Genomic DNA, 11,969 nt, shown 5'->3' with positions numbered 1-11,969 from the left:
GTGTTAGCCAGTATTCACTAAGTATTCTCTACTAGCATGGCTACTAGAGCTCGTAATCGACCATTCGAATAAGAACAAAAGGAAATGAAACGAAACGGAACGGAACGAACTCTCAGACTATTCTAGTCTGCTTTTGAGGCGGACTACATATCACCAAAATAAAACAGCCTTATTAAGACCCGGGCTCTCCGGGCTCTCCGGGCTCTCTTCACCTTGCCCTTCCTCCTTTTTACACATATTGAGGTCCTCGCGCCAGAAATCGCGTATCATACTATCGCACGACGACGGCAATCGTCCGGGCCCAAGATTTGATAGAGATATCTCTGATGAGTGCTGACTCGACGCATTATATTGTCGCATCCCGCCGCCATTCATGTGAGAAAATAGCTCGTCATGAGGGCCAAGCATGAAGAACGAGTGTCCATCCACGTCGCTTTCAGCGCCAGGAGGTATCAGTTTTGGGTCCTGTGCTTTTTTCCTGTAGCGACTATTTTGGTTAAAGCGCCTGGGTTAGATGGTTTAGTATAAGGACCACCTCAGTGCGTCCAAAAGTTGTCTAAGATAATCTACTAACCTTGAACAATCCTCAACAAATAAACTCATCAGCGCTATTAGGAGGGGAACACGGCCGAGCAGGAAAGATACCGAGACGTTGGAATGCGGTGTCGTAACGAAGATAACTGCAACAATCGTAGCCAAGGCCAAGAAAAAGTAATTGACGACGGCCTCCCAAATAAGAGCATTATGGACGAGTGTAGAGATCCCGAAAAGCCACAAGATGCTTACAGTGTCAGCACGACTCAATCAACGATAAGATAGGTACCTCACAGGTATCGGTAAAAGGCCTCTTCGTGCTGGAAAGCTGGTAAGAGCATGGCAGCACCGACCATGATGCCTCCAGACACCACTCTAATACGGTCGAACATAACCTTGGCCATACGTGCCTCAGAATAATCAAGCATTGCCAGCCGACCGGGGCGGCTAGTCGTATTAAAAGCCAGGGGATGGTACGAATCAAGCCGCTCGTATACCATATATATTATATAATCTTCAACAAACAGCCGAATGAGTGGGCGCAATAAGGGATCTCTACAAGTGCGGAGGAGGGAGAGTATTACCTGTTGAGTGTGGCTGGAGGAAACGACGCCTGTTTATTTGTCTAGCCAGAGGCCTCTCTATTTAACGAGCAGGCGATTTTAGGAGAACACCCGTTCTCATAACAATACAATCAACTATAAGAGGTAACCCGCCCTATCCGAGTAGAATAGAGGCTATCGCGTTGCAGCCCGATGTCTATACACACCTTTTCGCAGCCGTGCGACTAGAGGGGACTGCCTTTGAGTCATTCAGAAATGCCATATATGTAGGACTTTTCTTGTTAGCGGTTTGCCTAACTACAGTTGGACCAACAAACATACACCGAAGGAATACTCACCGAAAATCCAATGTATCATCGGAGACATCTTATTGGAAGATGTTGTCGTATAGCCTCGCTGTCAGCCTAGCATCGAATGCTGCAGCTCGCGGATATGTAACTCGCTGCGCCCCTTGGAGCCCAACTGGTACCATGCAGAGTAACACAACGCCCTGTAAACTGTGTCACGATGTGAGACTAAGATCGTCATAGTGTCAGCTAACCCAGCCTACATCATGTAGACTCCAATTTCTGTAACCATGCGAGCCAACGAAGTTGAGCAAGGCCATTGGCTAACGCGTAAGCACCAAACCTGACTCTAGGCATCTCGGGAGAAAGTATAAGGATCCCGGAGTAGAATGATATTTTGATCGCTGACATCTTCAACCAGTGCGTCTACATCGTATCCTCCTCCGATGTGTCTGAATTGAATATACCGATCTTTCCTTCGCACATTCTTCAGATGTACGCAACATGTCGTTCATTCGGGCCGCCTGGAAACCAGGTCTACCACCAACAATACACATTACCGTCGCGGCGAAACCCCTCGCTATCAGAACTCGCTGAGCTAGTTCCCGCCGTGACTTGTAGTTTCCTTACGACGTGTTACATCGTCCGCGCAGAATCGGCGCGGGAGGATTTCCTTGTAAATATCGACGTGCGTGGTTTAGCCCAACCTCCCCCCTCCCCTCCTTTTTTTTTTTTTTTTTTGATACCCTCCCGCTGAAAGCAACCGTTCCGACTCTCTAGTCTTATAGCCAAAGCCTCCTCCGCGCAGCCAGGCTCGACCTGCTGCTGAGAAACGTGCCGCCGGGACTGGCACTCGGCTCCTGCCTGGTGTTAGGGTGTTGTCTGTCGTCGTACACCCACCGCCGGCGGGATCGGGATCCATACCAGCCCCTCGTGTTCGCGGCCTGGATCGTCTGGGCCGTGTGTATCGGCTGGGGCACGGGCATCAGCGCCAACGTGGTTACGCTGGGCATCGTGCCGTGGGCCTCGTGCGCCGCCATGCTTAGCAGCTTCGTCGGACACGTAGGGGCACGATGGGTCTTGAACAGGGAGAGGTGTCAAGGCGTTTATACCATGAGCGTGATGAACGAGAGGGGAATATCTTTCGATACGTAATTTCCGGCTGTTGTTGCTTCTGCCACGAGGTTAAGAACAAGATTCCTCCTCCTTTTCCGGTGGCTCTTGATTGCTTGGCATGATTTTCCACGCGGAGACATTAAACGACGCTTTGACAGCAGTTACCGTACTGTCGATGCGGCTGGCGCATGTCCTTTTCGATATCAGTATGTTATCTTTTTTTTTTCCTTCGGTACTCGAGGTTCCGACTTTCTTCACACGTTTAGCGGCAGGTTCGCCTATAGCTGCTAATGACTAGAGATACCTATGAGAAATAAATAAGGGGGGAGGGGGTAATTTTATTTCATAAAGGGGGAGGAGGTATTTAAATGGAAGGGAAAGGAAGACATGTAAAGCCATATTATAGGATCTACCACCCAACGGTGCTGTGCCATTGACACTCGCTTTATAATAATATACGACACACTAGTTAAATAGAACCAATAGAGGTGAAGTTTTATTCCTTAACAAGTCAGTAACAGTCTGCCAAGATACTACTAGGGATAAATATAGTGTTGATTAGAAATGATACACGCAACCATAGCATGTCTACTACTTCTGCTTTGCTATGTTATCTCGTCTTCACAAAGTAAACTTAACAATATAATGATATAAAATCCCACGATAAGACAGAATAACAAGCATCTATTTACTATCTCTCAGCCTCTCCCTTACATCGCTCAAAGACTGAAGGGTAAAGACGACGTCGGATAGAAATAAAGATGCAACACACCCACGCAAACATTTCTTCCGATATGATCTATCACTTTAGAAACTCACACACCAACTCAACACTTTTATATAAAGGACCCTACCGGCATATTGTATCGGTCAGCGGCGCATTGCTGCTACACACCTAACATATGCCGCCAGCTCGGCCGAAGTAATCGGGCGAGCTGTAATACTTTAAAAGAATGGCTGCCCAAACGCAATCAAAATTATTTAGAGCGTTGTAAATTGGAGTTATACCAGCCTATATATATAGAAATTTGGCTGTCGTAGATTCATTTCTTATATTCCGCGCGATAGCGGAATTGATCTAATGCTAAAAGGTACAGTACGCGATACATACGTGAAGTCACGGAGACTTAAGTCCTATCAAACAGCTTCCCTCACGAGGTCTCTACTTCTTCCTTCATTAATTTGGTTTTTCTTTTTCCTCTATCATCTCACACCTCCTTCGCCTCCCACAGCGCAACCCTAACGCCATCCCCCGGTTTAATCACAACCTCACACTTGAGCTTCGGCTTGCCCCCATCAACCTCGTGCATGAAACTCTCCACGCGCTCGAAACGCTGGAACACGCGTGTGAGCACGTACGCTATCTCCGTCAGCGCGAACTGCTGCCCGATGCAGATGCGCGGGCCCCCGTTAAACGGGATGTAGCACCACGGCTTCGGCTGCCAGGAGAACCATCTTCCTGGACAATACACATCTGGGTTTGATCCGGCCGGGTACAGGTCGGGCCGGCGTTGCATCACTAACGTCGAGTATCCGATTGCCGTTCCCTTTAGCACCGGCAGCGGTAGAGAGCCGTCGGGCCCGCCGCCGCGCGGGAGCATCGTGTCTTTGAGTGCTGTGCGCACGTTGTACGGCACAGCGGGGTATAGGCGCAGCGTCTCATTGATTACGTTCTGGAGGTACTTCATGCTCTTCAGGTCGGCGTACGTAGGCGTACGGTCTAGGCCAACTTGCTCCATGATCTCCTGCCGGATTTTGTGCACGATTTCGGGGTGGCGGCCAAGCTCGTAGAAGGTGAAGGATAGTGTGGAGGCGGTGGTGTCGCGTCCGGCGAGAAGTACAGCGACGAGTTGATCACGGAGGACTTTCCTGTCGCGGGTGAAGGAAGCAAGTTCGTGCAGGAGGGTGTAATCCTGATCGGACTTGGTTTTGGACGCTAGTTCTTCAGGGCTGAGGCGCAGGGCACGGTCGATGTAGATGTTACAAAGTTCGTTGACCACCTTGAGGCCTTGCCGGAAGGTCTTCTTAGGCACTAATGGATCGAGCGGGCCAGCACGCGCGCGGATATTCTGGACTCTCTGCACCTCGTTGAAGGCGTCGGCGAAGGGCTCGCGTGGTTTGCTGTTGCGCGTAAGTCTTTTCCGTCTTTTGACAAGGGTAGATGGGAAGCGTAGGACATTCTTACATGAGGGACTGTATGTCCAACCCTAGCAGGAAGTCGGTAGCGACATCGAGAGTATATCTGTATAAGAGATCGCAGATATCGAATGGTATACCGTTACCAGCCTCGATACCGACCTTTTGCTCCTCGCCGTCCAGAACACCGCCATTCGCTATAGCTTTGAAGAATGTCTCAAGATGAGACTCAAAATAATTCAAGTCACTGATACGCTCCCTCGAAAACTGAGGGCGGAGGAGCTGTCTGCTGGCATGCCACTGGTGACCGTCGGTAGCAAAGATGCCGTCGCCGAGAAACTCGCTCCACTCCTTATGGAACTGTTCGCCCTTACCAAAATCTGCGAACTGGGTAGCGAGGACCGCCTTAATGTTCTCGGGGTCGGCAGTCGTGATTATGCGGTTTCCGAGAAGGACGGACTCGGCAGTGTAGTTGGGTTTATCGGCCACAAATTGGAGGAATACCTCATAGCTTGTGTGGTTGATGGAACCGACGATATGTTTCTTGACGATATCTATGCCTGTTCTACTCATTAGGGTACTAGCCCCTGGATAGCTTTTGCCTTTCATTGACACTTACCGAACGGTGCGTTACTCTTGATCCGTGGACCCCGGACGCCGAGCCGTCGCAGTCGAACTGTCTCGTCGATTTTGACATATATAGTCCACAAGGCATAGACGACACAGAGGACGACACAGAGGACTATGAAGGCGGACTTGAAGGACATATGGTCCAGCGCCGTTTCGACCAACCCCATGATGACGAGCAAACCGAAATAAACGAGGGTTTGGGCTGGCTGTTGAATCTAGCCTAGTCTTTGTCTAACAAAACACATTCCCTCTCGATAAGCCCAATGTTACGCAATTTAAAGTAACCGTAGATGGCTGATCTCGTACTCTCCTTATGCTCGTTTTAAATATAATAAAGATTGGCATAAGAAGTCAAAGAACATCGAAGCGATACAGTCCGTGGGCGAGGAAGCCAGCTTATTAGGAGGACAGGCTTCTAACCAACAAACAGCGGTCGACATGAGGAATGCGGCACAGATACATTCGGTATCGCGTTCGCCAGCTCGCGGCGTTCATTGGGTATACCCTAGGTATATCCAATCGGGGGAGAGGATCAGCCGATTCATAACTGTTGAGGCGTTGAAGCTATACTCTTTGCGTTTGGCTTGCCTATTATTCCGATTCACCTTACTTATTTGGACGTCGAAGATAGATCGACGTGGTAGGTGTGCGAATATGGATGAATGAGGGTTGTGATGCCGATTCCGAATACTGAGGTGGATAATGTGCTGACATAAGGATATCAGACTTTAGAGTCTAAGGTGGAAAGTCATAAATGTGCGGAAGGTGCATACACTTCTTCTTACATGATATAATAGTCTGACACTTACGGCCGAGGCTAAAGTATAAATTCTACGAATATGGGAATCGCGCCTCTTGGACGCCACTTCTCATTGCCCTGCCCTAGCAAGACAGACTAGACAGACTTAAACACAATATACATCAACCCATCTGTCCTTCATATTTAGCCCCTTTTTAGCTATGTAGGTATGCAAAAGTATTAAATATGTACAAGAAAATCGTCATTGACGCGACGAGCGCGACGCCTATATCTCTTGAGGCGTGATGGTATATGGTATATGGTATATGGTATATGGTATATGGTATATGGTATAAAGTCCCTTATTGGAAGAGACACGTATTAGCATCCATGCCCTGTGTGCAGTACACCATCTGGATTGGCTCGGCCCTAACCCCACGAGCCAACATGCGCTCGCGGAACTCAGCTAGACGCGGCGCTGCATCAAGCTGCGTTCGGTTCTCGCCCGCGGCGTCCAGGCGGCCCGACCAGAGCACTTCGCCTGCGGCACTAGACCGCGGCCACAGGATGCTATCAAGGTTAACCTCGTCGATAGTTTCCGCCCAGGCACCGACTTCACCGCCAATGACTAGTTCAGCCTCCTCGTCGGTTAGACCCGCGCGCGGGTCGTACGAGTAGATCAGACGCCAGTTCTTAGTTGGCCCGCACCAGTCGTTGAATGGGTAGTTCCCCTCGAACGACTCGCCCTCGGCGAAGTTAAGCCACTGGCCGCGGCCACAGTCGAGGTACTAGGATAGCTGTTAGCAGAAGCTCAAAAACGGCTTGACTTGGAGGCTCTAAATCTACTTACCCAGAAGTTGTAGTTGCTAGTAATGACCTTGTGGCCATTAGCCGTGAGGCTCTTAATAGCTTCGTCTCCGAGCCAAGACTGGACCACAACGTCGTCTCCGATAGTAACGTTGTAGTTCGCGGGGATCTCTTCCCAGACCATAGGTACTAGCCCGGCCTTACGCACTCGCGCGTGGTGCTTGTCGATAAACTTTTGCAGGAGTGGCATGATTACCGACGAGTCGTTTGTACCGACCGTAGGGTCGAGGTTGTACTCGTTGAAGTTGACCTCGTCACCGCCCGTATGGAAGTAAGCCGAGTATGGCGCGAGCCTCGGTAGGAGATCATCCATTAGCGTGTCGAGGAAGGGATCCACCTTAGGCTCGTTGAGCTTGAGTTGGCCGCAAGGAGGCTCGGCGCAGTAAGTTGTCCACGGAGATGCGCCCCAGCCCGTAATTAATTCCGGATGCGACAGAGCCGCGATACCAAAGTGTCCGGGAGAGTCGATCTCGAAAATAGCTTGTACACCGCGCTGGATCGCGTACGTCTGGATGGCTGTTACATCGATAGGCGAATACGTCTTTCCGTGAGCGTATGCACCTTTCTGGTGGAGTTCCGGGAGCGAGGGGATCTCCAACGGCCAGGACTGTGAGTCCGTGGCGTGGATATGAAGTCTGTTCAACTTGCTCCACGATAAGGCATCGATAGTTCGGTAGATGGCGTCAAGGGGAAGATAGTTTCTAGAAACGTCGAGAAGGACACCTCGGTGGTCATATTGAGGCGCGTCGCTAATCTTGACCGGAGCCAGCTTGGTGTAAATAGGGCCCTTGGAATGCTTAAAAAACAGCTGCGAGAAGCTCTCCAGAGCTCGGAGAACACCCGTGGAGGAGACGGCTGTGATCCTGGCCTTGCCGTTGGCGTTGAGAGTTAGGTTGTATGACTCGTCAACGTCACCTGCGAGGGGCTTAAACGTCTTTGCCGTATCTGTTCCAGTCTGAACAATCTCGAGCCAAGTTATGTAAGTCTTGTGCTGGAAGAGACTTGGTTCCGTCTGCTCGAGCGCCAATCGCGGGTATAACTTCCACGGGACATAATTATCATCCAGGATATTCTTCACCGTACGTGAGACTCCTCCCTTGACGATCTCCTTGCTGGAGAACTTGGGGCCACCGGACGGGATGTAATTCCTGATCCAAGGAATCTACCAAATTAGTTAGTTTACGCCAACATTTGCAACATGGCCTAGATGTCTAAAAGAAAAAACCAGCATACTTTATCTCCATTGTAAGTGACTACTAGAACGTCTCCTATCCAAAGCGTGGAGTTGCCCGTGCTGATGGACTCCGGAATCGGCCAGATAGCCTGGACCGACGTGACGGCAAGCAATAACAACGAGAGGACGGCTTTGGACCACATGGCGCCGGTGGTAGAAGGTTGTAGAAGACGAAAAACTAAATACGCAGGGAGTATGGAATTAATGAATGTTTAGGAGTGGAGATGGATCTTTAATTCAGATCTTATCCAATGCTTCCCCCCCAGCTAGGCGCGTCCAACGGTTGCGAGGATAAGCTGATTCGAGACCGGGGTCCGTTTGTCGTTCCAACAAACAAGACCAACTCCAACTACGAGGTGTTCCCTATGACAGCTGTACGAAGTGGCCTCTCAGCGTCGCGAACCGGGTTTTTTGAGCCGGCTTCCTATCCAGACTAGGGCGCAGCTACTCCTGCAATTATAGGCAACCCGCCCGAGAGGCGATGGGTGTAGGCCAGGCCGAACAGGTCGGAAAGCTGCCCCCAAGATCCCGGGATTCGTCCTTCGCTATCTCTCCCGCTAGCACGCGTCGCAACGTTACTTTGTTAGACCGTACCGTCGTGTCGGTTCTGCGGCGACGACTGCGTGATAAGGCGATATGCACTGACAGCCGCTTGGACGGGTACCTGGTTTTTAAATAGTTGAACGATGGTCGTTAGATCTGGAGAGAAGCTATGTAGGTGGCAGGGAAGGAGGCTTTATTATTTTATTATTTTTATCTCTAGACTTTTTCTTTTTCTCCCTGTATTGTTCCCCTACACGGGAATGGGTAAGTAGATCTCTATGCAGTATGTGCTTAACGAGATTGGTATGCTTGATTGGCTCATTAATTAATGCAGGTCCCCTTCTCTCATCTACTCATCTGCTATGTATTAAAGGATCAAGAATAATTGCCCACTCGGCTAATCTTTGCTTCCCACGGGTCGCGATGGCACATAAACGGTGCCAGGGGTGATGTTTTTTTTCGGGACAGCTCATTAAAAAAAGATCCTAGAGCGACTCTCGTGTATCTCGTGTAGGATTGTACCAAATGAAATGCGGAAAGGATCATCACCCCATGATTTACCCTATATGGACTAACCCGATTGGTCCAAGGCAGGTAGTTACCTCATATGTATACATATGTAGTATAGGTAGCATATGTACCTAACCTAGCATACCAACGCCACCAAAGCCTGTACTACATATGTACTCCATGCCAATACCGGTATGAGGTAGCATCACCATCATCATCTGGGGAAGACGCCAATATATCTTAGTGTAACGGCCCAAAACTCGGCCAGGCAAATCAGCCCATAAGACGGACGCCGGATATTCCACGCCCACGACGATTTAAGCTAGTATTTATTCAAGTTACCTAACGACATGCGGTACATGGCGTCGTCGATGTCTGTTCGCCGGTAGTTAGCTACCTAGCGTTGACATCGCAGGCACAAGTGCCGAAGAGGATTTGGAAAAGCCTCCCCGTCAGACGGGAAGACTGTTAACAAACGTACCCTGCTAGCAGGTAGCAATTAGCCCCGTTCGTGGGTTAATTTTACGCGTGCAGCCGCGTGGCAATGCATGACAACCTTCCAGCCCGTGGGATCGCGCGAGAAATACAGAGTTTAGCTCTGGGACCGAGCACATGTCAAAATTCGAACTTCTACATAATCACGATATAATAAGGCGATCATGATTGCTGACTTGCAGATGTTAGTTGAGCCCTATGTACTATGTACGAAAAGGAGGCCACAATATGTAATATGGACCAATTGACGAATCACGAGCGACGTCAAAGACCAGGATTCAATAATCGAGCCGAAGAATCCCAGTTCAAGTATGTAATTCAGGTATGTAATTCAGGCGATGACATGTTTATCATACTGTTATGTCAGGAACAGCAGACTTCCAAGGAACACGCAGCTCATATTCGCATATATTTGTATTCCTTCCCATCCTGCTTCCATCCTCGTGTGGAGCCGAACCAAGCAAATGCAGCTTTAAGCTCCTAATGCCGCAATCCTTCCCCACCTAGCAATGGGGGCTCTCACCTCATCCTATGGGAGGAAACATGTCAGATTGATCTAACACAAATGGATTAAGTTGACCTAGACTATCAAGCTCCAACAGTTGATATCATTATATGATTGATCTGCCGTACTTTTCCGAGACCGATACCTAGACTCTGATGTTCTTACAATTTCTGACCTAGATTCACATGAATGGCCTTGGTTTGCATGTACCCGGCGAGACCAGCTTCTCCTAGTTCTCGACCGATACCGCTCTGCTTCACGCCTCCGAACGGAACTCTGAAGTCGGAATCATTGGAAGAGTTAATCCAGACCATACCCGCCTCGATGCGCGCAGCGACGCGATGAGCAAGCTCGAGGTTCTGGGTGAAAATAGCTGAGCCAAGCCCGTAGGTGGTGTCATTCGCCATCGTGATTGCTTCGTCTTCAGCCTTGAACGGTACGATGACGACGAAAGGGCCGAACACCTCCTCTCGGTAAATCTTCATGCTATTCTTTACGTTGGTGAAGACGGTAGGCGCGACGAAGTAACCCTTGCCATTGAGCGGACAGGGGATACCTCCGTCCGTCAGCGTGGCCCCTTCCGACTTACCTGATTCCACAAAGCTCAGGATCCTCTCGTACTGCGCCTTGGTGACCTGAGGGCCTTGGAATGTGCCCTCCTCGAAGGGGTCGCCTACCTTGCTGGTGTTCTTGACCTCCTCCCGAAACTTTCCTACGAATTCATCGTAGATGGTCTCCTGGACGAGGATACGCGAGGTCGCCGTGCAGATCTGACCCATGTTACTCATGATTCCGGCATGCGCCCATTTCGCTGCCTGCTCGATATCAGCGTCTTCGAAAACTAGCAGAGGAGATTTGCCACCAGTTTCGAGAGTAATGTTCTTCATGTTGACGCTGGCAGTCTTCATAATCTGCTTTCCTGTCATAGTCGAGCCGGTGAATGCAACCTTGTCGATATCCAGATGGCTTGCGAGTGCATGGCCAGCCTCTTTACCATACCCATTGGTAATATTGATAACTCCGGGAGGGAAGCCGGCTTTGGGTATGAGACTCGCTAGGTACAGGATTGATAGAGGAGTTTGTTCGGCAGGCTTCAGCACAACCGTATTTCCACAGGCAAGTGCCGGTCCCAATTTCCACGCTGCCATCGCCATTGGATAGTTCCACTATATTTTCCAGTTCCAGATATTAGCACTCAATCACACATGTTATTTCAAATGTCAAGTCCTATTAGTAGGTGAGAAGAGTATTGAGGTATCGCACTTACGGGAATGATCTGAGCGCATACTCCAATAGGCTGTTTCAATGTGTAGGCAAACTTCTGGCTTGTGGTGGGAATAGTTTCGCCGTGGATCTTGTCAGCATAGCCAGCGTAGTATCGAATGGTATTGATGACCTCGGCTACGTCTCCGTGAGAGTCGCCAAGTGGTTTGCCATTATCCCAAGTCTCGATAGTAGCTAGGACATCCTCTTCCTGTTCGACTATATCCGCCAATTTATACATCATCCTACCGCGATCAGTCGGAGAGAGATCTCGCCACGACTCATGGTTCAATGCAGCTCTCGCGGCGGCTACGGCTTTGTCGATGTCTTCGACGCTAGCTGCTTCGACAGAACATATTTCTTGCTCATTTCTAAAGATGAATTGATTGATATTTAGCTAAGCGGTTATATTTGGGAAGGGAGAGAAGAGGGGGGGGGGGGGGGGGGGGGGGGGGGGGGGGGGGGAGGGGGGGGGTTTAAAAAAACAAAACAAGGACCATGAAATAAATAAAACAAAAAATGTTTATAAAAAGAAACGGGTGGTGAC

The 11,969-nt window shown here is 49.7% G+C and overlaps 5 protein-coding genes across 5 annotated transcripts in view; 1 reads left to right on the top strand and 4 right to left on the bottom strand.

Moving 5' to 3' along the window:
• Nucleotides 1-150: 150 nt before the first annotated feature.
• Nucleotides 151-962, bottom strand: F4813DRAFT_394058 (uncharacterized protein; the record flags this gene model as incomplete). Its single annotated transcript, XM_049247512.1, has 3 exons — nt 151-505; nt 575-781; nt 829-962. 3 exons carry the CDS (start codon nt 960-962, stop codon nt 151-153), a joined length of 696 nt encoding a protein of 231 aa, XP_049094992.1.
• Nucleotides 963-1,877: 915 nt separating this feature from the next.
• On the top strand, nt 1,878-2,539 carry F4813DRAFT_394057 (uncharacterized protein; the record flags this gene model as incomplete). Its single annotated transcript, XM_049247511.1, has 2 exons — nt 1,878-2,072; nt 2,165-2,539. The coding sequence occupies 2 exons, from the start codon at nt 1,878-1,880 to the stop codon at nt 2,537-2,539; spliced, it is 570 nt and encodes a 189-aa protein (XP_049094991.1).
• Nucleotides 2,540-3,708: 1,169 nt separating this feature from the next.
• On the bottom strand, nt 3,709-6,150 carry F4813DRAFT_400390 (cytochrome P450; the record flags this gene model as incomplete). The annotated part of the gene is made up of 3 exons (XM_049248261.1): nt 5,256-6,150; nt 4,686-5,196; nt 3,709-4,621 (listed from the first exon to the last, which is right to left on the bottom strand). The coding sequence occupies exons 1-3, from the start codon at nt 5,431-5,433 to the stop codon at nt 3,709-3,711; spliced, it is 1,602 nt and encodes a 533-aa protein (XP_049094990.1). The 5' UTR covers nt 5,434-6,150.
• F4813DRAFT_282298 (glycoside hydrolase family 20 protein) lies at nt 6,150-8,418 on the bottom strand. The gene is made up of 3 exons (XM_049240505.1): nt 8,106-8,418; nt 6,856-8,034; nt 6,150-6,793 (listed from the first exon to the last, which is right to left on the bottom strand). The coding sequence occupies exons 1-3, from the start codon at nt 8,247-8,249 to the stop codon at nt 6,368-6,370; spliced, it is 1,749 nt and encodes a 582-aa protein (XP_049094989.1). The 5' UTR covers nt 8,250-8,418; the 3' UTR covers nt 6,150-6,367.
• Nucleotides 8,419-10,320: 1,902 nt separating this feature from the next.
• The window catches only part of F4813DRAFT_383538 (aldehyde dehydrogenase), a gene marked incomplete at both ends in the record, with an annotated part of 1,847 nt that continues 198 nt past the window's right edge, over nt 10,321-11,969 (bottom strand). The window contains 2 exons of the mRNA XM_049245956.1: nt 10,321-11,325; nt 11,427-11,793. Coding sequence (XP_049094988.1) covers nt 10,321-11,325; nt 11,427-11,793 — 1,372 coding nt within the window. The remainder of the gene's footprint in view (nt 11,326-11,426; nt 11,794-11,969) is intronic.

This window comes from Daldinia decipiens, assembly GCF_022478715.1.
Source record: "Daldinia decipiens strain CBS 113046 unplaced genomic scaffold F4813scaffold_54, whole genome shotgun sequence".
Lineage (NCBI taxonomy): Eukaryota > Fungi > Ascomycota > Sordariomycetes > Xylariales > Hypoxylaceae > Daldinia > Daldinia decipiens.
Note: the sequence above shows the minus strand (reverse complement) of the source record. Positions and strands in the feature narration are given on the sequence as shown.